At 40.3% G+C, this 27,824-nt stretch overlaps 2 protein-coding genes across 2 annotated transcripts; both read left to right on the top strand.

The window, feature by feature from the left end:
• The first annotated feature begins 1,413 nt into the window (after positions 1-1,413).
• LOC129180985 (GTPase HRas) lies at positions 1,414-24,022 on the top strand. Its single transcript, XM_054775496.1, has 6 exons — positions 1,414-1,727; positions 13,182-13,373; positions 14,737-14,915; positions 16,955-17,114; positions 19,761-19,885; positions 22,013-24,022. Exons 2-5 carry the CDS (start codon positions 13,263-13,265, stop codon positions 19,878-19,880), a joined length of 570 nt encoding a protein of 189 aa, XP_054631471.1. The 5' UTR covers positions 1,414-1,727; positions 13,182-13,262; the 3' UTR covers positions 19,881-19,885; positions 22,013-24,022.
• Positions 24,023-24,928: 906 nt separating this feature from the next.
• On the top strand, positions 24,929-27,378 carry zgc:123278 (uncharacterized protein LOC641569 homolog). Its single transcript, XM_054775767.1, has 6 exons — positions 24,929-25,194; positions 25,300-25,384; positions 25,462-25,527; positions 26,294-26,457; positions 26,537-26,776; positions 27,352-27,378. Exons 1-6 carry the CDS (start codon positions 25,153-25,155, stop codon positions 27,376-27,378), a joined length of 624 nt encoding a protein of 207 aa, XP_054631742.1. The 5' UTR covers positions 24,929-25,152.
• Positions 27,379-27,824: the final 446 nt, after the last annotated feature.

Below are 27,824 nucleotides of genomic sequence, written 5' to 3'. Positions count from 1 at the left end.
TCATCATAAATAAATTTAAAAGTGTACAATTAATCCATGTGATGGGTATACAGTAGGTATCAGCCAGTGTCACTCATGGATGATCCGTATCGGAATCAGCAGCATAAAACCCTGATCGAAGCATCCCTATTAGAATTGTGACAATAGTGAGGCGACAGTTTTTCGTACTTGCAGAATTGCTTTTTGTGCTTGAAAGGATATTTTTTTTTGTAATTGAAGAAATATGCTCTTTTGTATGTGTAAAACATGTTTTATTTGTTTCTGTTTCTGAGGCAAGATTTATTTTTTGTGATAGGTATGTTTCTTATTTGCAAAACAAATTCACAAACACATTAGTTTTTGAATAATGTTTTGTATTTGCAAACCACGCTGAGTTTGTTTGTGAATTGTTGGGTGTGAGATCAACACGTTTTGTGTGTTAGTAAGGTTTTGGCATGATTTTAACTCCATACAAACGCTCCCTTTTATGTGCACCCTGCACTGAGCAGCACAAAGCCAAGAACCGGACTTGACAAAGTAAGTTGATAACCACCTTTGCAGTACCATTTAACTTTTTTTTCAACTGTTTGGGGAATTTAGGCTTTGTTGAGCTGCATCATGAGCACAAAGCCCGGGTATGTCCAGCCACTATCGCAGTCCAGGCCTCTGTTGCTCTATTGAAGCTTGTTGTCCTTCTTTGTTGTCAACTGTGCTGGCATAAGACCAGCATGTAATGTGAAGCCCAGTCACAATCACATTGTTCATGTGCATCAACCGTTTGGATTTAGTATTTTTAAAACAACATTCACAAATACATATATAAGTCCATCCATCCATTCTCTATGCCGCTTATCCTCATTAGGGTGGCAGGGGTATGCTGGAGCGTATCCCAGCTGGCTTTGGGCGAGAGTCGGGGTAGACAGGTCCGACACCCTGGTCTAGTCGTCAGCCAATCACAGGACACATATAGACAAACAACCATTCACACTCACATTCACACTGATGGACAATTTAGAGTCTCCAATTAACCTACAAATATAAGTTCTGAGCTGTAATGGTTTTACTGACAATAAAAAAAACATGCAGACTTACATGCAAAGTCAGTCATTCAGCCACACAGTTTCATTACAAATACAAAGTCTAGATTTGTCTCAATCTTAACATGTAAATGCAAATGTCTTATTTACTTACTTTTAAAACAATACAATACAATAGCCCTAATAGCCTTAAGCAATATCACAGTAAACCCTAGTTGTGCAATATTGAGCAGTAGGGGTGAATTATTATATCGCGACAAACTACGTTTATTGATTACAATACAACATCGATGGAAGTATCTCATCATGCATTGTCACTGGCTGTAATATACAGGACTTGGTTGTTTGCGCGCACCCCGTTGAAGCGCGCGCTCCAGTTGGCTGTCGGGCACGGCTCGTGCACAGCGGGGCGGTTCTGTGTCGGACTGCGCTGGGCGTGGGCTGCAGTCACTCCCCATCCTCTCACTGGAGACACATTGTTCGACGCGGGTACAACCAATGCGTGCCAGTGAGCAGCTTGGTGCTCTTTAGCAGCGGAAAAGTCAACCGTTTGTGGCAGATAATAAAGATACAGTTATTTCAAGACGACCGGAAGTGGGGCCAAGACTGTTTGGATCTCTTCAATTCAAGAAGCAACTTGAGTTGGAACATCCTTTTTCCCCTCTTTCTTTCCTGGCAGACAAAACAACGCCAATTAGAGCCCCATTTGTTGTAAGTATGCAACGGACACATTCCAGTGTACGAAAAATGCTGTCAAATAACGTGTACCGCGTGTGCTGTCTTGCGGTCCACATTTACGACATGTTAGCTAGCAGTGGCGACGCTTTCATTTCCACGCGTATATACATGTGTATTCTACCAACAATGCATGTGGCTTTATTTTCAAACAATTAGCATTCTGAACCACGACCCCTCTTGATTTTGGGTGGAGGTTAGTGGATGTCTCCATCTGTCCCCCAAAAAGAACAGGAAGCCGTTTGATTACACAGTTTCATTGAATGTACGTCTTTTGAATCTATTGGAGGAAAAAGGAGCAATTAATGAGGCTGCCGCTGCTCACGCAGACCGAAGGGAGACACCCTGAAACACTGAGGGGAAACTGAATGTGTATCACTGCGGAAGTTGGATTCCTTTACCATGTTCGAAGACGTCTCACTCGCAGGATGCTGCATGCTTGAAATGTTGTGGAAAAGTGTAATTAAGGGTGCGTTCACACTTGTCATTTTGGTGCAGTTGAGACAGACTACAGTTGGTTTGCTCTGGTGGTACGGTTCATTTGGTCAAGTGTGAGTGCAATCCAGGACCAAAAGGATCGGACCAAACGGGGACCAAGACTGCCTGAGAGATGGGTCTTGGTCCGCCTGCCAGCGGACTCTAGTCCTGAATGAGTGTGAACTTGGGGTGATGCCGGCTGTTGCGTGGCGTCACGCGGGACCAAGTAATGCCACGACTGCTTCACGGATGAGGGAAGTGGACAGTGTGGAGGCAGAATGCATGCAAGTGTGAACACCGCTATAGACACACAACTAGTGTTTTGAAGACAAGACATAATTATTGTAATGATAACAAGAGAGCGAGGTTGTCAGGTGACACTTTAAAAAAGTAAGTGAGCACTTACCTCATAAATGTGATAGCCACTTAGCTTCCCCATGGGACAAAAACGAACTACGAAATAACCCGCATTGTTTGTATGTTTTAAAGACAAAATGTCACTGTGGTAAAGTCATATTTAGAGTTCGATGACCAGAGGCTAGGTGGAAAAATAGGTAGTTACCTGCCGCCTGTGCGTTCGGCCAGGAAAAGTGTGGAAACAAAGATGCCAGAAAAGTCGAACGGCAGTGTGATTGAAATGTGAGCGATCACACACGCTGCCCTGGACGGGCTTAGCCTGTGACAAGCTGTCGTGAATTGACTGTGCTGTTTTTAATTCTCACGGTAATAAGGGACAAAGTGCGTCCCTTGTCAACTCAATACGGGACGGGTACTTTATGTGGTCGCACAATTTACTCGCAGTGTCTCAAACTTTAGTTGAAAAATGCAACCCTTTAGTCACAGTTTGGAGCCCTGTTGCCAAAGTCGGTAAGGAAAATATAGTCAAATGCTCATTTCTAATGCAGAGAAATGGGCATCACATTCCATTCATGAGGTGTTCAATGAGATACAAGAGTCAAGGCTTGAATTGAGGCTGCAGTGAAACGGCTGGATCAAATCCAGCCAGTGTAAGATGTGATGTGTATCTGACATCCTTTTCTGTGAACAGCTGAGCCTGGCAGCTAACAAAAACTTGACAATTATCTGAGAGACTTTTCACATACAAATATTTTAAATAGATTCCCTACATCGGCCTGGGCTGGCTTCCCAGGATCTAATTTGTAAAGACGGAGTTAGGAATTAAAATCTCGGGATAGGCTCCTTTTGTTTATTGTTAAAGGAAAAGTGCACTTTTTTGGAATTTTGCCCATCATCCACAATCCTTATGTGAGACATGAACACATGTCTCTGTCTTTTCTGTGCATTCTAAAGATATAAAAACAAATAAAAAGACGCATCTAAGAATGCACGAAACAGAAACTCATATTCCGCCCATAAAGCCTTTTGGAAAAAAAAAACACAAAAAGCACCAGCAATGCTCCATTTACATATAATGTGACGTTCATATTAACCAAGCTACAGCGACATTATTATTATCATTATTATTATCATTGTTATGCCGATCCAACTATGCTACTGGCGTATTGACAGCTTGCCACACCACACCAGCTAGCGACTAGCTTCACCACACACGGCCCGCAGCGTGTCACAACTTGCTCACAACGCCTCAGGCCACTACCAAAGGGTAAGGCTACACATTGGAGCTGCTGCTGTGTTTTTATTTTTGAGTTTGGAAAAGTTAATGCTAGGTGTAGGTGTTTGTATCTGTGTTGTTACGTGAAATCAATGCGCCCAGGAAGGAAGTTCCGGCAGTGCTTAAAAGGACCAAAATACGACACAATACTGTAAGTATAACATGTTATTGTGAATATACCTGTTACTACATGGTCACAGCGTGTATATAAAACCATAAAACCTTGTTGGAAGTTTTTGCAGGTGTTTTAATAGCGGTCTTTGTAGGCGGCATAGGTGTGTCCCATTACGTGCAGTAATGAGCTGTCTCTTTTTATCTGTTTTATATCTTTAAAACGCACAGAAAAAAGATGTGTGTTAAGGATTGTGGATGATGGGCAAAATTTTTAAAAAGCGCAGTTTTCCTTTTAAGTAGATTTTATGGAGTCATTTTTCTTATTGTACTTCTTAGATGCAATACATTGAAATGAGCTTGGAGAGATTGCATTTCTTGCAGAATGAACTGTATCATAAGAGTGAACGCTGTCTTCTCTCAGACTTGATCAACACAAACAATGACCAGCTCCCCTGTTCCCAAGACACACCAACCAATGAGTGTGAGAGTATTTTGTGTCTGATAAGTCGCTTGGCTCCTCTAGCCAATTGTCGTTTGTGGAGGTCAGCTGGCCTTTTCATCTCTACTGCTGCCTCCACGGTCTCTCCCAGCTCCAGCCGCCAAAGGACTGACCCTGTAGGGAAAAGGTCAGCTGCTTGTTTAAGTGTGCACAAAGGCAGTTCTTTGAAAGGTGGAACATTGATGGTTTTCTTCAAGATTTGGTATTTTCTTCGGCTTCCATGGATCATCACGATGAGATGTTTTATGTTTAAAATTGACATTTCAGGTTAAAAATTCTCACTTGTTTCATGGGCCTCAGAGATCAGAATAGTGATTGCTCATCTGCCAGTCAACACTCGTGTTTGGATGCTGTTTTGGAGGATGATGTCATTGGACTGCAGGAGGAGGGTGCGGCGAGCTGTCGTGGAGCCTTGTATTTGATTGTGATACCTCCCCGGAGAGGGTCTCCTTACCATCAACGCTCCATTAAATATCTATTATCTCTGCAGTAGCCTTGTGGCTCTGCCAGTATGGATTCTATAACCAATTAAGCGCTTAAATGGAGAGCAGAATTCATACTGAGAAAGATGACCATTTTTGTACTGTTTCTTCTGATGCTGGACTTGAGTCCATGTTTATGTGGATTTGAGATCAAGACACTCGTATTATGACTCTGTCCCCATTGGTTCACTTTGCTAGCACCCTCCTTAAACTGTCATGTAAGGTTATCCTCTTGGCTCAGGCAGGGGGTCTAGGGTTTCAAAACCAACTGTTAATTTCCCAGACTGGAGGTGGCAAGTTATAAATAACTCCAAACACAGATGTACTGTTAGCGGAAGGAAGCCTTGCACAGATTTTGTGAGCGTGCTTTTAAGGACCTCATCAAGTCTGTTTATGTGTATGCTTTATAAACGAAATTGTACGTGAAGATTTCATGTACAAATGTGGCCAATTGTTCTCATTGTACATAAATCACAAGTCTCAACGCACAAGTAGCTCTACCACGCTGTTTCAGTTCAAGTAACAGGCCTGCAATTGAGTACAGGCAAATTATACCCTAACAGATTATATTTTCTTACAACTAACTTGCAACAAAAGTGCAATGTTTTCCATCAGTCAGTCTGAAAATAAATAATGCAGGAAGCATACATATTCCTTAAGGCATATATGGGTCATTCTCCTGAAAGGGGTACCAAAAGCTATTTTCTAAACAATTTGCATATTAAAATTGAGTACCACTTTAGTATATATAGCTATATTATCTATATAGATCACTAAAAATGCTTTAAACGTACCTTAAATTGTCACAAACATGCTTCAAAATAGTGCCCCATCTTGCACATAATACTGAGCTAGTGGGCCCCTCTTCAAATTCTACTGCAAGACCTAAAACTGAATTGACTGATTAACTTAATTAACTGATTAACTTGAGACAAATGTGCACATTAGCACTCAATAAGTGTGCTCATCAAAACTTACCTTTATGCATTCCCACATAGTATCAGCATTTGAGACCAAATATGAGGTGAAAGAAAAATGGTAAAAATACAGCAGTAGTCTATCTTTGCGGCATGAGGTAAAGTTAGTACACGCACAGTGGACATGCGTCAAGTGAGGCGGATGTAACAAAGAGAATCCAACCACTTTTCAAAATAAAACATAAAAAAAATGAACTCATGGAAATTATTTTTTCTTTCTGTGCGACCCGGTACCAAATGGCCCAGGGATTGGGGACCACTGCTTTAAAACATTGTTGGTTAGCACAGCAGTAGCACACTTCACCTTTCGCGGAAGCACGATGTAAAAAAAAAAAAAAAAAATAGTTATAGATATTATAGAAAAAAAGGTTCAGTAGAATTCCTGAAAGGTGACATGTATCCTGGACATTACGCCATATTTCTGATTTTGAATCTTGCCACTTTTGTCTGAAAAACTGGATAACATGCAAAATAACACACAAATACTCTGAAGTTCACATTGTGTGTAATGGCAGAGGAAGAGGTCAGCTCATTTGCAATCGCGATTTAATTTTAGTTACATTGTGTGTGGACTATGCTAGTTACATTTGCGACCCATACACGTTTTGTCGGTGTTTCGTCAAAATACAAGTTTTGTATGGGGCAAAATGCGTTTGGTGCACAATGTTATATTTCAGAACTCAGAGCAGCTAAAACGCAAGGTCCACTGTTTTCCATTACAGTGGAACCTTGGTTAGCGTGTTTTTCAGTTAACATAAAAATTTTACGCTGGTGTGTGTGGTGTCTTGCTGCCATATCGTGTCTTTGAGAACAGTCACATCAAGAATCACGTCTCCAATGAACATAACCTTAAATGTTCATTTATCCCTTTTGTTTAGAATTGTTTTAAGCATGTACTGTAAAACTATAAAAACCTGTTTTGTGTTAACATTTTTTAGAGTCAACTCCTGATGACGACATAGATGGGCTACGTAGCCGACGGCTAGGTTCTTTTTCAGAAGCTAAGGACATGTTATGATAAAAATGCATTAAGGACACAGTTTGACACACGCAGTGTACTTTATAGGGGTGGGGGAAATAATCGATTCTTAGATGCATCGCGATGCAGACATTGAGGATTATTAATTGATTCATAAATGCCAATAATCAATGCTGACAGAACAAACAAAAAAACGAACAAAAGGACGGAAAGCGGAAGTGCCACCCGGACAGTTTATGGTGGTGCACCTAAGTGTAAGACGTTACCAGAATGGCTGACCGTAAACTCCGACCCGCACCCGCTGGATTTAAAGCGAGCGTCTGGAAGCTCTTTGGCTTTCATGTAGTTGAAGGTAAAAATGAGCTGGACAAGAGCCAGACAATATGCAAGCTTTGTCATACAAGCTTAAAATATTTTGGGAACACGACAAACATGAGAAACCACCCGAACCAGGAGAAAAAACAGCCAGCTGAAGCTGCTGCCAACCAGAGAACCATCAAGCAGGTGACAACTAATATTCCACTTAACTCGGAAAAGGCCACACGAATCACACAGTCAATCGCAACTTTTATTGAAAAGGATTTGTGGCCGTATTCGGTTGTTGAGAAGCAGGGCTTTCGTGCTTTGTTGCACACTTTGGAACCTGGATACAACATCCCATCGCAACGTTCTTTCACTGACACTGCAATTGTGAATAAAGGCAGCCTAGTTTTTTTTGGTTTTTTTTTTGGTTATTCATAATATACTGACGTCTGCAAGCATTATTCTTGTATGAGAGCTGCTGGTAGAGAAATCTGTATTTTGTGTGAAAGCTGTTTTTGACTTTGTTATACAGCAAAAATATTATTTTGTCAGAGATTCTATGCTCAGGATTTTAGTTTGAATTCAGAAGTCTATTTATTTGTGAATAATGGCAGATTTTTTTATGCTGGTTACTCAGAAGGTGCTGATATGCTGAAGTTTGTTAATTTTATACTGTACATGCTGCTACTGGTGCGCTTTACTTTTCCTGCTGGTTCTATGCAATGGGAAATATGTTGGTAGATGTAACCTTCCAATTATTAAAAGATAATGGAAGTAAATTCATCTTTCATGTTTATTTTAATTGTGGATCATTACAAATATGCTTTGTTTTAGTAGTACACGGTGAGTAAAAAGAAATTATATACAGAATAAAATTATGCATGAAAAAATGGACAAACTATTGAAACTATCACACACATTTTGAAATACGTTTCACCCAGGTGTTCGTAGATACTACAGTAAAAGGTTTTCTTGGCAGGTACATGCAACTTTTGTCAGTTTTCACTGTTTGACGCATCTTCAACCTTTCAGAAAGCAAGCATGCAACATGTGTTGCTGCAGCCCTGTATTTGCTGTCTATATCACTCACTATTAGTCAGTTGTCTGTGACATTTTTCTACATTTACATTTGTTTTAAATGTAATTTAAAACAAAGAAAAGAATATGTGACATAATTGATATTCACTGTTCATTGTTATTTCTAGTGGAAGTGTCATTATACACATAACAGTTCAATGTGAGCCCATACTGACAAGTGTCTCAAAGAAAGCAACCACATCTCTAAGCATGATGAAGTTTCTATTCATCTCCGAGTGTGTGGATTATTTATCAGTCGCTGACATGGCCTAGTTTGAGAGATAGTAAGGCTGTCTGGTTTCCTGCCTGCAATCTTCCAGCAGCAGGCATGGCTCTGTTGAATTTGCAATTTAAACTGTCAGTTACATCCTTTTGGCAGGTGTGCCCTTAGATTCAGTAAGCTGTGGCTATGCATAACCATCTGTGTCAAATTTATGTCAGTGTTGAGGTTACTGTGGCTCTGTTTTTTTTTTTTTTATCAGGTTCAGGACTGGAATGTACAAGCCAAAATCTTGGGAGAGCTACTTCCACTTTTAAGAGATACTTTCTGTTTTAATTGATAGTAAACCTCTACCAGTATTTTGGTCAGTGCTTCTAACGGTTTAGGGAAAGACATTTTTCATTATTGTGGTTTATTTTCCAGCATGTCCGTGCCCTAGTGCGTAAAAGCAAGGTCCATAAAGGCATGATTGGTTTAGAATGCCACACAGTAGAGTGCAGACCTCCGTCAAGGCTGATCCTGAATACTCTGACTTGTTGAAGTTGCCCCATCATGTGTATGCCCTATGTATGTCCACTCCTCCTTGTGTTAGCAGTTATATCATCCATAAACCTTGGTGACCCACTTCCCTTGGTTGCCAACTATTCCATTGCCGTTGCCATAACATTGCCTCAAGCACGTCCATACTTCTCCCTCATCCTGATTCTTTTCCATCCTGGCTTCATCTTATCTTTTATTTCAGTTGTCTTGTGTAGACATGCAGGCTGTTGTGAGCTCGTAAGCTGCTCTCCAAAGGATGCACTAGTGATAGAGTTGGTCTGCTCATAGAAGTTTTGTTATCCAGGTTTATTATGTTTTCATCCTCACTTAGTAAGAATCCCATTAGCAACATATACTGTGTGTTCAAATAATAAAATGATTCCAGTTACGTATGTTATGTACGTTACGTATGATTTGTTGCAGCATTGCAGATTTTACAAAGGGGCCTTGGCTGACACTGCTCAGAGCCAACTGTTCCCGCAAGGCCCAGCAGCATGTTTCCTGATGTGACAATCTATTGCTGCCACCGAATGCCTCAGTGTTTCGTTATAGAGTCTGCCTTTTAGTCAATCATTAACGTCATTGGGCAAGGCAAAGCTAATCTTACTCTGCCTCGACATAAGAAAAGTTGCACACTGAGTGTATTATAGACAACCCACTCGGAGGCAAATATAGATTGCACATATGTGCTCAATGCACTCACCTATATTATTTTAAGTCAAATTGATGTTCACTCCAGCTGTCCAGCAACAGAGCAACATGAAGATTATAAATGTATTTGCATAGATGGGTACATGCGTGTAATTAAGTACTCATTAATCTGCGACATTATTCTCATGATGCTATGGCCTTGTCACTCATCAGCCGTATGATGTCAAACTGTGATTGCAGGCAGGCAGTGCCTGTGGTTGCTAGGAGCCTCCAGCAAACTGTGCATGCGGTTGGCTGTAGATTCAGTCTCACTAGTCCTAACTTGCATTTGATGCAGTCTTGGTAAACTTCTGTGGAAGCTTCTTGTATTCATACCACTGACTCATCATGTACCATCATGCCTGCAGGTCAGTTTCAGGTCATAGACTTAGTAACGTTGTGGTGAATTTTCAGTAGGCTGACTCACATGTTGCCACTGTACAGTATGTAACAGCTCCACCATTCTGAATGCTTTATCTACCCCCTGATTTTATCACGACAGGACTTCCACAGCCAAGCAGTATTTCAAAACTGAACTGACAATTTCGGTGCATAGCAAATAATGTGTAATGATATAACATGTTATATAACATAATAGAACATCTCCCTATTTTCACTTTTACTTTAGTCAGTCTGTCCGTCTCTCTGTCTATGTGTTCTGTATTTATTTATGTACAGTAGTATATACAGTAGTATTAGTATATACACGCCTATCAACATTTTAAGACCAGTTTGAAAAATTGCAAGAGTTAAAATTTTGCACTCTTGGATCTTAAGCAGGTTCTAAGTAGACCTTTAAAATGGGAGTGAGACAAAAACATTTTTGAGTAAACAATTTATTGCAAACAAGCATTAAACTGAAATATGCTGTTCATCAGCTGATCAAAAGTTTAAGACCATTGCTATCCCCACCAACTAGCCGGAACTACTTTCTTCAACAGTAAAAAACGACCAGTACTCGGCTTCTGGGACAAAGTGGGGGAAAAGTCACTGTTGATGCACCACACTGCTGATGGGGAAGTCATACAACTTTATGTAAAAAAAAAAAAAAAAAAAATCGGAATTATCCCTTAAGTCTGAGAATCGTCCCTTGCTTTGACGGACAGCCAATCGGATCCTCCTGCTCAGGACCTTTTTGTTCCATAACCCTCAGGATCTTTTAAGGAGTTTAAAACGACTCTTACTGCGTCCAACCTCAGCAGCATTGGGTCACTGCAGGAGGACTTGCTTATGCAGCTCATCAGTGAATCCACATTTTTGCAAAGATTTTGGCTTTGAAAGGCTGTTGTCCTAAACTTTTGAGCCTTTTTAAGCCTTTCAGATAATTTCTTACAATGTGGTGAAATGACATATAGAAAGGAAAAACAAATTGTGTCAACACTAAACCATAGTTGCACAGTGCAGAACCATTCTCATCTGTACTGAATAATGGCCGCAGAGGGTTTCCCTTGGGATTTTTTGAAGCTGTGGTGGTGGGCTGCTGGGAGGATTTTTTAAAATTATATTTAAATGTACTGTCAGTAATAATGTCAACATTAGGTTCGTTTCCACAGGCTTGAACAACAAATGCATTAATTAACTTTAAATGCCTTTCTCTCAGCCTTTTCTTCCACCCCTAATCTGTCAAGTGCCAACAGGGCAGACCGGTGATTCTGGTGCATGTTTTTCAAAATAAAGTGTAGTTAAATATTTTTTATGATAGTTGATAGATATTTTCTTTCAAATTAAGTGTGGTCAATATGTAAATAATAGGCTATACATGTATCTATATAGCACAGGGGCGCTCACACTTTTTCAGCCTATGGGCTACTTTGTCCCGAAGATCTACCTCCCACTATAACGTAGAGAATATACAGTATACTTCATATGTATTTATTTTATTTACAAATTTGAGTATTTATGTACATTGTTCATGTATATCAGGGGTGCACACAATCAAAATGATCTACCTCTTTCTATAAAACATATAGCATATATAAAATGTAGTTATCTAATTAGTGTCAGGTCAGGTCATGAAATCATTCAGTAATTCACAATTCAAACCAACATGGCAATAAAGATAATTACACATAATTCCTCAATAGTTGTGTACATAAACTGAGTAATATGTCAGTGAAAACAGCATTTGCTATACAACAGTACAGTTATTGTATACGTGAAATTGAAAGGATTATGCGAAAGACAATGCAGTCTTAGTCAAGGCATATTAAACATATTAAAAAGCTTTCAGCAGTGGGTACATTTTCCAATGCATCATGAAATAGTAGTTGAACAAACAAACTTGGAGGAAACACATTTCATGACATCTGTTCTCCACTTTTTTTTTTTATTACGGCCGCGGTGGCACAAGAGCGAATCAGGAGGGGAGCTTAATGTTAGCTGGCTGCTGCCATATGACATACCTTCGCAATCTCCGTAATGGATATATGTCCAGTGTATTACCTAATATTGTTTTCAAGTAAAAAAAAAAAAAAAAAAAAAAAACTGAGCCGTGGCGCCCCGCCACGATCCATTAAATGTAGCGGGAATGCTGTAATATATCCACTTTTTATGCCGCTTATCCTCACTAGGGTCGCGGGTATGCTGGAGCCTATCCCAGCTGACTTCGGGCAAGAGGCGGAGTACACCCTGGGCTGGTCGCCAGCCAATCGCAGGGCACATATAGACAAACACACTCACATTCATACCTATGGACAATTTAGAGTCAATTTAGAGAATTTTGGAATGTGGGAGGAAAAAAGGATAAAACCCACCCACCCACGCACGGGGAGAACATGCAAACTCCACACAGAAATTCGAACACAGATCTTCCCGATCTCAGGACTGTGTGGCCAAAATGCTAACCACTCGGCCACCGGTGCGGCCCGTTATATATGTATATATAGGTGTGTGTGTGTGTGTGTGTGTGTGAGAGAGAGAGAGAGATATTAATGGGGTTTCTACTAATGGGGCCACAGGGAGCATATCTTCTCAGCAAGGTTCCCCAAAACCCACATTTGAAATGGTCTTCCTCCCAAAAAAAAGATTGACCATATTTTGGCGTAACATAGACATTAAGAAAGAACATGCATGTGATCACCTAAGTTTGGGAAAGGCTACCCCTCAGAAACATCAATCCTAGAAGTCTAGCATTGTCCTGCTCCTTTTTCTGTGCAGCAGGAGATTGTGGAACGCTGAGTACCTTCGGCACATTTTTAACATTCCCCATGTGAGGATCCTAACCCTAGCCGCATATGTCTCTCTCCTTCTATCTCTCTTTTCTCACTCTCTTATCACCTGGCATGAATGGTAATATCTGCTTGCTCAGTAGCACTGATGATAGAACATAGACAATACCGTGTTTAAGCTTTTTGAACGTACCCTGTTGCTAATGTGCATTGAATTGATCATTTGTCATTGTACTAAATGGCAGCCCACCTCTGTTTCCTTTTCTTTACAGCAGAAGCAGTGTGTGTGCGTGTGTGTGTGTGTGCGTGTGCGTGTGTGTGCGTGTGCGATTGTGTGAGCCACAGCGGCAAAGATGACGGAGTATAAGCTTGTGGTGGTGGGAGCTGGAGGCGTGGGCAAGAGTGCACTTACCATCCAACTCATCCAGAACCACTTTGTGGATGAATATGACCCTACCATAGAGGTACAACTCTCTCTTTTGCTGTCCACATGTTTTACACATTATTCCCACTGGAATCCTTTGTTAGAAGGTAGCATGATGCTGAGCATAGCCGGATAATATAAACTGTATTTGATGATAATAATATTTAATGACATCCATTGCATCAGTGCACAGTTAATACATATTGGCGCAAAAGTTCAGTAATGTAGGGTTTTAATAGCGACATTCAGTGACAATTGTAATGGCTGGTTCCTGTTAAGGGGAGTGTAACTCTCTTGACAGTTAGGCTTGGAATAAGTTAAATTAACTTAAAAAGTACGAGCCATGCTTATTTAAAAAGTAGTTTTTAAAAGTTCCTATTAAAAAAAACGTCTGTATTTTTCCTCTTTTTTCTTCACTTTCTCTTTTTCTCGCCACGCCAGCCTCTGGTCAGACAATGTCCTTTTTGTGTATTTGCATTCCTGGCTCCCGTGCTCTAATAAACAAAGGGAAGGCACTCCCATGTTTTTGTGGCTGCCCATTGGAGGGCTAAATACTGACTCGAGTTCATCTAATGTGGTGTTAGTATGACCTGAAAGTAGAAAAAGGAATTTAATCACAGATATAAAGTGCTTCTTATCTCTGTTGGGATGGTGGTGTGGCTGGATAGCTACATAGTCCCATTTATTTTTGGAAGTTCCATGCAAGTATAAATCATTTGTTCCACTGTCAAACTGTTGCCATCTTAAATCCATTTTTACCTGTACACGTAATGTAACATTTTAACAATCAAAGTTTGAAAAATGAGTGTCATATTGTCACAACACCAGTGTTTGCTTATTATAAGTGACTACAGTATATTATAAGCTTGCAAATTCCCAACTTCCCTGTTGTTTTGGGCTTGTTTCTCCTACGAGACCTGGCAACAATGACACACATACCCTTAGCCTACAATTAGTTTCAACCTGTCCATTAAAATTACACACACAGTTCTTACACACAACCACTAACCTGCCAAAATGTTGCAACTTGTTTGATGAGGATGCGTTGTTAGACACAAGCCTTTGTCTTTGAATGCGTGAGTACTTTATTGCCTTACATTTGTATTTTAGTTCATTTAACCATTTTTATGCTTGAAAATGCTTAATTTAGGCCTAAAACACGTAAAATATCCTTAAATGCATACAAATCATATTTCTGACCTATATTAAACCGTAGTCAAATGCAAAACAGCAAGGAATGAATATTTAAATTTACAAATATGTTGGGGAAAACTGTGCAAGTGAATCTGCCAATATCTAAACAAAAAATGGTGAGGGACGACTGCATTATATACTATATATCGTATCCTATATTCTGTCCTGACGTTCACTCAAGACATTTTGTATTTTCTGGAAATTTGCAGGACTCGTACAGGAAACAGGTTGTGATTGACGGAGAGACCTGTCTGCTGGACATCCTGGACACCGCAGGTCAGGAGGAGTACAGCGCCATGAGGGACCAGTACATGAGGACGGGGGAGGGGTTCCTCTGTGTGTTCGCCATTAACAACACCAAGTCCTTTGAGGACATTCATCAGTACAGGTGTGGTAAAATAAAATAACGGGTAATTATGACATTGATTTTTTTTGTTTTTTGAATGAGTGTGTGTGTGCACCCATTTACGTGTGCAGTGTGTTAGAGAGTGTAGAGATAGAGAGTGAGAGAGAGACAGAGACTGTCGTGTGTTTCCATTATGTGTGTGCCAGCTCACTGCAGTGGTTGGGTGATGTCATGCTGTAGCATTTAACACGGCTAAAGAAAGCTTAGCCCCCAACTGGAGGATTACAGTACCATGCCAATGACATCGATCCTGACTCAATTAGGGTAGCTGGAGATGGCACTCCCAAGGACAAGGAAGGAGAAATAGACGGATAGACGGAGGAGTTCCTTACGCTTTCTTTTGATATGAGATATGTCACGTTAACAAAGCAATACATGTCCATTAAGCTTGTCAAAGTACAACATTTTCATTTAAGTACATGGCTCAGGTAATACTTTTGACAAATATTAGTTAACACCTGATTTTAGTACTCTAGTGCTCTTGTGGGCTATTTGTAGGCTAGTGCATCGCTCTTACAGCACAAGATCTGATGGTGTGTTACCAGCACCAGATCTAGTGGAATCTGGGCTAGTAGCAAAGACTTCACAGGCAAGGGAGAGTGTGTAGCCAGTAAAAATGACTGTGAAACAATAGCGAGCGATCCAAAGTTAGCATCTTCTCATGCCTGAGCTCGTTTATTAATGAACAATGAATGTGCATATTCCTATCCATATTCAACAGAACAGTATTTCACCACTTAAAATAAATGACAATACAACACGTCACAAACGATATAGAGTATCTTGGTACCTCGGTTAATGTCTGCCCCCGTTAGAGCATTTTTTTTTTGGTTGACAAATTTTGCCTTGAAATAAACTAGTTACAAGTGTCGATACCTGCTAGCAAGTCAAGCTAACTGGTGAACTGCTGAAGTTCAAAGCGGTTGCCTAGCAACAATGGCAAACACAAAGCAAAATGATACTGGCTCTGGATTCACGGATTTAAAAAAAACAGCTCCAGGATTTGTAAATTTCCTGGTAGGGATGCCCCGGTCCACATTTTTTTCACTTCCGTTTTGATCCTGATACATGAATTTATTCTTAAACTTCCAAAATCAGAGCTCTGTCTGCTTTAATATTATTACTATGGTAGCGTCTACAGACGCTGTAAGAATGACGAGGAGATGGTCGATCAACAATTGCTTTATTGAACAAAACATTTACCGGATGATATCAATGCACTATTGAAGCTGGTTTATTAATGAGTGGTGCATGGCTAAAGCTAACCCCTACAGTTCGACTGAATCACTCAACACCATTATGCACCCTCTGCTGGCGTAAACATGTCATTACAATGTCAAAGTGAAATACAATGTCAAAATGAAATACATAGAAAATAGTGGTTAGTAAGCTTCAATTATTAACCAAAATTGTGTGTGTGTATGTGTGTGCGCGCACGGGGGGGGGGGGTCCTGTTTCATTTACAATTGAGCATATAGCATTTCCACCCTACTACAAGTATATTTGTATATGAAATTGTTTTTCTGTGAAACACCTGCATCATTTGACTTGTAAAAAGCCAATAGTCTCAGGCTGATAAACAGCATTAAATGTATTGGTGACAGATGGGTTAGCTTTAATCAGTGTGGACATGTCCTGCTGCACTGTGGCTTTGGGGGAAGGAGCTAATAGATTGATCGGACCCCCACCTCTCAGTCAGTTCCCTCTGGCAGCTGTAGCGATGAGGTAATGCTCTTTGCCGCCTGCCTGTCCATCTCCATCTCTCTCACTCATACCCAGTGCCATCCTTCCTTCAGCAGTGCAGCACACCCCTGCACAGCCGGGACTGGATCCTCCTCAGGGTCCTAGAGCTCCCTTAGTTGGCTCTTCTGTGGTGGAGCTGCTGTTGTTAATGAGGCAGGGAGAGTGCCAAGGGACACGGTCCTATGATAAAACATTGCATTGTTGTGGCAGGCTGGCAAACAGCTAAAGAATAATAATGATCAGTTATGGATCCATGTTGTTTTGTGTGCAACTTGCAGAGAGCAAATTAAACGTGTAAAGGACTCAGATGATGTTCCCATGGTGCTTGTGGGCAACAAATGTGACCTTCCTGCACGCACGGTGGATACAAGACAAGCCCAGGAACTCGCCCGCTCCTATGGCATCCCTTACATCGAAACTTCTGCCAAGACACGACAGGTACATAGTTGGCAATAAGCTTATACCCAAATAAAATCCACAAAGTCCAAAACTACACTGACTACTTTGAAAGTACAACTGACTACATCTCGTGACAATGTGACAAGATTTCTCATTTGGAGAAAATCTGTCTCTCGAGAACAGGGCAGCCAAAAGCCAATTAGATTGTGAACTATGGCATTGCTATTATGAATGATAATACAGTAATATGGAAGTTGCTGTGTGCAAGGCATTATTAGAACCGTACATTAACATCTTAACGCACACTGTACACCTTGTAATCCAACCTACCTTGGAGTTCTCAACATCAGCGAGTGAAGTGTGGCTGTTTTTTGTATCGTTGAATGTTCTGGAAAACAAAAATGGCTAGTAGAGGCAGCTGTCGACAATTAGACGTTTTTGGGACCTTGAAATTGTCCTAACTTTTCCCTCATATACTGCACTATGGGTCAGTGGCACTCATCATAAATAAATTAAAAAATGTACACTCAATCTATGTAATCTGTATCGGTATGGGCCAGTTTCACTCATGGGTGATTGTTATCGCAAATGGCAGCATAAAAGCCTGATCGGAGCATCCCTAGTAAAAATGCCACTATATAGTGTATCCCATGAGTGTATACTGGAAGATGTCATGTTGTTTTTGAGGTGTGAGTTATATCATACGATGTACATGTCACATACCTGGTAGGGATGCACCGGTCCACATTTTTTTCACTTCCGTTCTGATCCTGATACATGAATTTATTCTTAAACTTCCAAAATCAGAGCTCTGTCTGCTTTAATATTATTACTATGGTAGCGTCTACAGACGCTGTAAGAATGACGAGGAGATGGTCGATCAACAATTGCTTTATTGAACAAAACAGGTTACTGTTGGCTGCGACCACGTCAGAAGAATATCATCAAATGTAGCTAGAAGAATATCAGCGAAGATACTGTAGCTGTCGCACAAGCACAAGCCCGTTCACAGCTTCACAGACAGTCGGACAACACGGCACTTTGAACATCGCACAACTTCCAGGGTGCTACATTATGATATGGTAGCGACCCGGAGTTTTGTGTTGTGTTAAGAGTTTGTGATGTCTGACTATTTTGTGTGACTGTGAACGCGTCAGGCGCAGTGCTTGTGTGGGTGTGCGCCGGCTACGTTTGCTGATATTTTTCAAACTACGTATGCTGACAACATTAAAGCACTGACATGGCTCATGGAACGGAAATCTCCACAGGTGATATCGTAAATTTCCGATACGTGAATTACGCTGATACTGGATCGGATAAACATGCTTTACTGAGCATTATTTGGTCCACTGACAAAAATACAAGTGGACTACAAGTGTGAATCTACTCGTAGAGCCCCACTGTGCTGCATCTTTTTGTAGTTTTGTAGAAATCTCTATTTCATGCAAGTTTCAAGCGCACACACACACAACTGTTCAAATCTGAGCAATGTGTTGAGATCTGTATCGCTGCAGGCAGTGACTCCAAACCAGGTTACTTTGACTAGAGAATAGAAACACATTTGAAAGGTCTCAACAGTTGTGATTACTGCACAGCCTGCACCTCTGACTCACTAGTTACAGCAGCCTCAGCTTTCTAGAACATCACTCAACTAGCATGCAAGGGCCTGCAAAGAATCAAGTCATAGAATCTTTCCCCCACTAAGTAGGATAAACAGTATTTTGAGATGATTACCATGGTAACATTGACACACTTCCAAATAGAATGGCTTTGTTTTTGTTATAAATAGCCTATTTTGATTCAAAAACAGCCTAATTTGTGTTAATAAATAATAAAAAATGACAAGTACGTTTAATAGCATACCGATACTTACCAGACATTCATAAAAATCACCCTCTTCAAGTGGTGCAATCCAAAAGAGCTGAAATGGGCTCGAGTTTTGACTGTGAGGAAGATCGCAGATTTTGACGGAGTTAATGGCTACTAAAAAAAATCGTCCAAAATGTGAAAGTATTGCCAAAGGAATAAAATGCTATATGAAAAATATGAATTGGGCCATTGTTAGCAGACGTCTATGTCACAGCAGTCCTTGAGTGAGTGCTCAGCCCGTTCTTCTTATGTTACAATGTTTGCTGTAGAGGCAACAAAACACCTCTTTATTTTAACAAACAGGAAAAAAATTGTCACAAGGGAATAAGTCGCCACCAAACACACCAACACTGACACCTAATGGTCACAACGAGGTACAGCATAGACAACAATATAGACATATTTCAGAGATGAAAAAAGACTGTTGTTGCTCCAGTTAAATTTTTTTGCGGTGACAGTATTGATTTTGGCAGTGATAATCTTTTCCAAGTCCTCATAATGCTCCAGAATAATTACTTGCTAATTTTTTGTAAACTGCACCGGCTGAGATAGCTTCATTTTTGCGTGGAAGTAGAATAATATGACGTCAAACTCCGCCTTTTAGGTGAACCCGCACTGAGCACAAAGCCGAGAACTTGGCAAAGTAAGTTGAGAACCACGGTTACAGTACTGTTAACTTTGTCTGGGATCTTTGGCTTTGTTGAGCTGCATCTTGAGCACAAAGCCGGTTTGTTGAGCCACTTTGACCATATGCCCCTAAATCATGCAAACTGCCTGTGTGTGTGTGTGTGTGTGTGTTTGTGTGTAACTACCCAGGGAGTTGAGGATGCCTTCTACACACTGGTCAGGGAAATTCGGCAGCATAAGCTCAGGAAGCTCAACCCGCCGGATGAGAGTGGTCAGGACTGCATGAGCTGTCGCTGTGTGGTATCATGATGAAGGTGAGACTACATTGACCGCTGTACTGTAAAATGTAACATACACGGGAACCTCTGAGGTACAATGCCCCAAAACGTCAGACATCATGCATGACATCACTCGCAATGTGACCATGTGGGAAATATTTGTTTTTGGCCTTTTGTGGCAAGTCTGAACAAGGAATGATGTCTAGTGTATATCAAGAGCACTTAGACACCACTTGTGTTAAAAACTGTTATGTTTTACAGTTGCTAACTTATATTTATGTTCGCGTAACAATTAAAAAATGTTAATTAAAATAATGATATGCGCAAGGCACACCTGACACAGTCCTACCTCACATTACACCTTCGTCTTACAGTTGTGTTTTGCATGATTTATTGTTTTTGCTTCTCAGCTGATTAACTTATTGTTACACAAGTGTTGGGGAAATTTACTTAAAAAGTCATTTGTTATTGTTACAAGTTACTTTCCCCCCAAAAGTAATTAAATTAGTCATGGAAATGTTCCTTCATCAATGTAACGAGTTACCAGTGAAAGTAATTACATGCATTTTGAAAACCCTTGTGTAAACCTTATGTAAAAGAATTTGGATTTAGCTTTGTAGTGGCGTGTGCCATTTAGAGATGTTTCATGATGATTAACGCTGCAGAGGACTGAGCTTGTGAATTGCAATTCCCTATCAAAACATGAGTGGACAGTTTTCCTGGGTGAGTGAGCAGCTTCCTGTGTGATAGTAGTGAACAATGGCAACTGAAACAACATCCAGATCGTTAACATACACTGCGTGCACAATTATTAGGGAATTTGCATTATTGATTATTAGTTTTATTATTTAACAGTAACAGTGCTCTTGGTCAATCCAAAATGTTAATAAACCTCAAACTTTAATACTTAAGGAAGTGAAAGTGAGGTTTTCGTTTTTGTTGATAATATCTCTGTGTGCACAATTGTTAGGCAACTCAAAGAAAAACTAAAATATTCCCATCTCACTACTTTATTTTTGTTTTTTTAAAGTCAGAATGATAAACCAACAACACCAACTTTACAAATAAATAGTTCTGACATTTCCAAAAATAAATGAGTGACCAATATAGCAACCCTTCTTTTCAATAACACGGAAAAGTCTTCCATCCATGGAGTCTGTCAGTTTCTTGATTATTTGACCATCAACTTTTTGTTCAGCAGCAACCAAAGCCTCCCACACACTGTTCAGAGAGGTGTACCTTTTTTCTTCACTGTAAATCTTACATTTAAGGGCCCACAAGTACTCAATAGGGTCAGGTGAGCAAGGAGGTCATGTCATTATTTATTTTTTTTTTTAGACCTTTTTAAGACCTTTACTAGCTAGCCACGCATTGGAGTACTTGGATGCATGAGATGGAGCATTGTGCTGCTTAGGAATTGTGGTCTTCTTGCAAGATGCAGACTTTTTCCTGTGCTACTGTGTGAAAAATTGGCAGCCTCCACGTTTTATCTTCGGACTACTTATCACACATCGTTCTTCCATCACATGTTCTGGCACACTGGCAGATCAGTGACCGAGTCCGAATGAGGCTTGAATGTAATGAGTCGTAATTTAATGAAGATTAAGCAACATTTTCGTATGAGATCCCACTCTGTAAAACAGGGCAAGAGCCACATGGCATCGCGCCTCGAGGATGCGTGGATCTCCGCTATGCAGTGTGCAGCGGGTCTTTACTTTCACTTTTATGTTCCCAAATACCAGTAAACTCTCCAACGATGCCAGAAAAAGCAGCTAGATTTGTCGCTAGCCGCTTTTGAGAAAATACGTCGTCAAGAGGGTTTGCCAGATGTAGCACGGATCACGGAGGGGGGTGGGGCAGTTGCCCCACTAAGGAGCGCTGGTACACGCAGCAGAGTGAGACAGACCACCGTGTCAACATACCAGAGAACAGCACAAATCCAGTCTAAATGGATACGAACACTATGTTTGTTTTTGATATCGTGCTTAAAAGAAATATTGATATATCGACCAGCCCTAGTGTGGATGTGTATTTTCAACCCGTCAAAAAAAATTATCTCAGGAGCCCCAAGTAAAATGCTGAAGCCACTGTGCCCGTCTTTCAGTTTTCCAAGTACAAAACAATGACACTCACACCTTTTCCTCTGTCATCTGTCTCCCCCAGCTTACCTTCGCAGCCTGTAAAGAAATGCTACAGCACAAGAAGTCTGGACTGGACATGGACTGAAAATAGGAAGACAAAATTGAATGAAAATGAAAGAAAAGAATGAGGAATGACTGAACCAGAGCCTTTTTTTCTAGAAAGGATGATTATGATTGTCACCTGTGTGGCTAGATGAACAAGATTGGCCTGCCCCCTCTTTTTTTTGTGGTCCACATTTCAGATAACAAGCAACACCACTAAAGACAAAGGTCAACCCCAGCATGGTCTCATCGGGTAGCTAACTTACTGTTTCAGTCCCAACACTGGTTCAACAGGGGCTGCATTGGATCCACAGTCCCCCTCCCACATCACCATGAAATGCACATTCCACTTGTGCCCTGTTTTCTCACTCGGCCTGGATTGGCATTGGACATTTATTTCCTCTCATGCCACTCGTGGAACCCGTTAAAAAAAAAATCTATAAATAAACTACCTCCCTTTTAAAGGTAGAGGCTGATCTGGGACTTTGTTGTTATTGTTTAACTGTTAGCTTAGCAGTAAAATATGTGTATTTTGGTTTTGAACTGGAACATATTTTGTGGGTGGATGATTAGAATGTAACTGAGCCCGATGTGATGTTGAACGCGCGCCTGGCTCGGCATTTTTCATGATTGGTGAATGATAAAATATAGATAGGACATTTTGGTTCTGAATGCAGCTGCCTTACATTCTTTGTTTGGCATTGTCTTTGTGTAATAATAATAATACTTATGGCTTGTGTACAGAGCAGTAGGATTCCTGTGTCTAATTTACAATGCACTCTCTTAGCAGGGGAGGGTACAGTGCATTTGCACACTGACTACAGCTGAAGAGGTCTGCCTATATGATAGGAGCAAATGTTATGCTTGTACAGGTATACAGACAGGTTTTAAATAGAATTAACCTTTATTTGCAAGATGTGCAACAGTTATGTTGTATGTCAGAGTCTTTGGAAAAAAAAATATTTGCAGAGTGTAACACACACACACACACAACACACCTCAGAATGCTCAAAATCCCACACACCTTACTACCCTCAAACTGTCTGAACGGTGTGTATACTGTACATGTACGTGTGGGGTTCATACAGTGTATGTATGATTGGTGCTGGTTATGGGGCTGCATTGCTTTGTTTTTCAATGCTGACTCGCTCGTGCTCTCCACTACTGTATTCATTTGCTACCTTATTAGAAACAGTGCCCTGACCAGTGTGTAGCGCCATATACATGCAGTGAGCACTACCTGTCTGTTTACGTACTTACTGTGTGCAACTGCATAAAAATGGAAGCATGTTGAGTTTAGCCATGCGCTGTACAGAACTTGAAGGACAAACTACAACATCCTAACGTCCGTCTAAATGCCTAATTGCATCACTCGTACTCAATTTAGAGGGCATTTGGTGACCATTTTTGAATTTTACTCATCAGATATAAACATGTATGAGAACTTAATTCCCTGGAGCGGTGACCTGTTTTAAGCATTTTGAAAACTCTAACCCACCCGGTTTTGTACATTTCATCAATAATTATTAATTAACTCTTCATTCTTTGCTTGAAGGAAGTGAACTGTGAATGTCTCTGGATATTATTTCAACAAAACTGTGTTTAAAATGTCCAATTTATTTGGGAGTACAGTACTTGGTTTGACTTTATCCACTTATACTGAAACATTTTGATGGGAACTTTGTGACATGTAGTTATTAATAATTGGATGCTTGTTGTCTCCCTGTCAATCGTTATATACAGTATATCACTTCCGTAACAATTCCACAAATCTATGCATACATTTTCATCGTCTTTGAATGTCTTGTAATGTTTCCGCATGGATACTTAGCCAGTAAAGCCCAAGTATACATGTGCAAAAAGACTATACATGCCTTTGGGGGTTTGGACTTCTGTTCCAGTTCCAGTGGTTCCAAGGGCTCCTTTCTCCCTTGAATGAAAGTGTGGTTGGAATTTGTGAAAATGTTGCATCTTTAGCTATTTAAGACATATGTACTCTTTAAAAAAAAAAAAAAGAAAAAAGAAAAAAAGGGCAGGAATAAAAAGATGTTTAAAAAAAAAAAAAGAAGTGTGTTGGTCCGGTCACTAGTATGTGCCTTCCCTCTATGCAACTGCTGCCATCTACAGGACAGGGCACTTATTGCAGAGGTGTCCAAAGTGCAGCCCAGGGGCCGTTTGAGGCTCCCGGGACCCTTTTTTTTTATCAGAACACAGCACATTGCAGAGATAAAACCAAAAAAACCCTGCAAAAATTAGGAAAATGTAGTAAAAAGGCCTGGCCATACCATAGCCCTAGCGTATTCCCTCATCTGAAAATCGATCTCGCTTATAGATGAATAGTATCATCAGGGGACGCTCTTTTTTTTTTCAATTTTGTTTTCTCCAAATCCCCTTGGGAACCTTGTAGGCTCTCAATAAGTGGTGATGCCACATCCAAATTAGTTAAACAATGAAACAGTGGCATAGCAGATTTTAAGATGAAAGCCTTGACCTAACCTGGTTATGAGTTTAGCCTAAGTTACCATGGTGATAGAGCCAGCTGCTTTAACCCCATATACCCCCTTAGTGAGATGAAAACAAACCAGTAATTTTATGAATATGAAAGTTTTTCAAATATGTGTATATGTTTTGACAGAAGTGTTTCATTTTGCAAAAAATCTATAGGAATTATGTAAATTGAGTGTGCTGTTAGGCTAATTCAGATAATATTTTGAAGGAGCCTTGTTTTCAAAATTGTATATACTGTACAGTATATATTTCAAAACAGCTTTGTTTTATTATTCACATCAACACTTCAGCCTTTTCTTTTTACATTGTGCCTTTGTGTTCAATTTTTTTGATTATTGCTATTTTTTTTAATTTATTTTATTTCTACATAGGCCGCACTTTGGACACTTTTAATTTACTAGGTCACAGACAATGTTTGTTTGAGCCCTGTGGCCGAATTATTGCTTTGTTGAGCATGTGATGTATTTCCTATCATGAAACTGCTCTCTTATTGGCTTATAGAGGCCATAAAGTTGTAGGCTTGTCTCGAAACATAAGGGAGTAAAGACAAAGGTTATTCGGTGATAGACTAGACGCAAGGAAAGACACGCTTTTGTTTGCAGAAAAGCAATAATGGCGTACTGCAAAAACTCCCTAAAGAAAATGCTGCCAAAGGTAAGGAAAATTTTGAATTCTCTTAAATTTTCTGCTCAACAAATACATAAGAGCACATTCACGATAGATTATATATATTTTTGTATATTTGTTTCTGTTACATAGACGTATCTCCGCAAGCATGTAGCTCATGAAATATATGTTGCATTGCTTCACTTCAAAAGCCTTTCTCCAATAGTGGATAAATATGGTAAGAAATATCTCAACTCATTTGTTGATTGTACTTTTTAAGTATGTTTTCAAATGGGTTGTGGTTTCTTTGTACAGTCTACAACGATGGAACCACCAAGGTGTTGATGAGCCTGACAGGAACTCTTCCGATCACTTTTAAAGGTACTGACATTTATCATTTCAGGTAAATACAAATACGCTGTATGTAATATGACGGAGTATTAGGACCACATTAATAAAAATATGAGATTTTCAGAAAGAAGTCTTAAGTTTACGAGAATAAAGTCGTGAATTTATGAGAAAAGTCGTAGATTTACGAGAAGAAAGTTGTAAAGAAAAACCTCGTAACTTTGTTACAGGCATTGCCTGAGACAGCAATGAAAGTGGGAACTTACGTGACCCTTGGCCTTGGGCATGTGGAAGGCTAAGGAAGGCTGAAGTGAGAAGGGCTAGACATGCTAATCTGTTTGTGCTCAACTGCTCTGTTTTGCTGCCACGTTACAAGTAAAAGCTTGCTTGAAGCAAGAAGAACGTTTCCTTCTTTCCTGAAGAGCTATGCTCTATTTTCCCTCTGACACGTACGACACGATCACACGCAATATTGCGACTTTTTTCTCGTGAATTTACGACTTTATTCTTGTCGTATTACGACTTTTTTTCTCGGAAAGGTACGATTTTATTCTCGTAAATTTCCGACGTTATTCTCGTCATGTCACCTTTTTTTTGGGAAATTTACGACTTCATTTTCTTAACTTACGGCCTTATTCTCGTAAATTTACGACTTTTTTCTCGTCAAATTTACACCTTTTTTTCTTATAAATGTACAACTTTGTTCTTGTAAATTTACAACTTTATTCTCAAAATCTCATTATTTTTTTCAATGTGGCCCTAATACTCTGTTATAATGTAACATCTGCTGCTATGTTAGAAGTGCGATACAACATCCCCGTATGTGTGTGGCTTGAGGAAAGCTACCCTCAGTCAGCCCCCATCTGCTACGTCAGACCAATGCGTGATATGATGATCCTGCAAGGAAACTATGTGTCCAGCAATGGAGAGGTTCTGCTTCCCTTCCTACAGGAGTGGAAGCAGGTGAGCAGCTCCAGTAACAGCAGCAGCACAGGTTAGCCGTTCACCATGTGGCTAACTGACCCTTCCATTTGTATCTCAGGGGGAGTCTGACCTGGTGAGCCTCCTGCAAGTGATGGTTGCCATGTTTGGAGACCACCCCCCCATCTGTATGCAACCTCCTCCACAGCCTGAACAAGCGTCATGTAAGTATGGTTCATCAAAACAAAACATAAATTCATACAGGGGTGTCGTAAGTGCAGCCTGGAGGCCCATTTTTGGCGCACAATTTGTTTTGCATTGGCCCTCGGCATATTCTTCCAAGAATTGCATACAGATCCTTGCAACATGGGGCCGTGCATTATCATGCTGCAACATGAGGTGCCCTCGCTCATATACACATTATAATGGGACTGCCTGTGACTGTAGCCTGTTGTTCCAACTCTGTACAGTAGATGGCATCGTAAGTCTGCTTCTCATACGCACTTGAGGCCTGTACTACCACACACCTGGGCTTTGTGCTCATGATGCAGCTCAACAAAACCCAAATTCCCCAAACAGAGTTAAACGGTACTGCGGCTTTGGTTATCAACTTACTGTGTCAAGTCCGGTTTTCGGCTTTGTGCTCAGTGTGCATTCACATAAAAGGGGGCCTTTGACGTCATATTATTGTACTTCCATGCAAGAACGGAGCATTCGCGGCCGGTGTGTTTTAGACAAGAGGAGCAAGTAATTTCTATGGAGTTTGCTAACAAAAACAACACTGTTGCCGACCAACATATTGCATTTTATTCCTGACGCTCGGCTCAGAAAGTGAGTAAATGTAGTGTATTCCCTTGGCTGAAAATTTCTTGTCGATCAAGGAATGCTAGAGGATCAGTACGATTATTCTTTTCTACCATTTATTCTTGCTCCCAGGTCCCCAGGGTTCTCAACAAATGGTAATGAGCTATGTTGCTATGGTGATATAGCCACCTTTGTAGTACATACAAGCCTGGCTTTCGACTCAACAGACCTCGCTAACCCACTAAACTCGCTTTGCAGTACACCCCTCTGGTCTGAAGACGTTGCAGGGGAATCAGTGTTGCCAACTTAGCGACTTTGTTGCAATAGTTCATGAGTATTCACACCCTTCCGGATTGTTTTTCCAAAAACTGCCACACATAGATTACATCAAAGCACCTACAAAAAATCTACACTGTAAAGACTGAAAGTGAAGTTAAATACAGTATCTGAAATCAAAGTCAAAAGTATGTACTAATACCGTAACAAGACACTTTTTCTTACCAGTTACAATCTATGTCAGACCAATACGCTTATTTGTGGTCAAATGTACTAAAATCAGAGCCGTTTTACGTAAAAGCAAAATAATTTGCCAACAGAACAAGAGC

The sequence above is a fragment of the Dunckerocampus dactyliophorus genome, chromosome 5 (genome assembly GCF_027744805.1).
Source record: "Dunckerocampus dactyliophorus isolate RoL2022-P2 chromosome 5, RoL_Ddac_1.1, whole genome shotgun sequence".
NCBI lineage: Eukaryota > Metazoa > Chordata > Actinopteri > Syngnathiformes > Syngnathidae > Dunckerocampus > Dunckerocampus dactyliophorus.
This window is presented reverse-complemented; position numbering and strand designations above follow the sequence as displayed.

Bases quoted from the DNA above. Each gene is read 5' to 3' on its own strand.
- LOC129180985 (XM_054775496.1), top strand. From the start codon at position 13,263: ATGACGGAGTATAAGCTTGTGGTGGTGGGAGCTGGAGGCGTGGGCAAG. The intron at 14,916-16,954 runs GTGTGGTAAAAT...TGCAACTTGCAG, and splicing joins GAGGACATTCATCAGTACAG to AGAGCAAATTAAACGTGTAA. The intron at 17,115-19,760 runs GTACATAGTTGG...GTAACTACCCAG, and splicing joins CTTCTGCCAAGACACGACAG to GGAGTTGAGGATGCCTTCTA.
- zgc:123278 (XM_054775767.1), top strand. From the start codon at position 25,153: ATGGCGTACTGCAAAAACTCCCTAAAGAAAATGCTGCCAAAG. The intron at 25,385-25,461 runs GTAAGAAATATC...TTCTTTGTACAG, and splicing joins TCCAATAGTGGATAAATATG to TCTACAACGATGGAACCACC. The intron at 26,777-27,351 runs GCAACATGGGGC...TCTTGCTCCCAG, and splicing joins AGAATTGCATACAGATCCTT to GTCCCCAGGGTTCTCAACAA.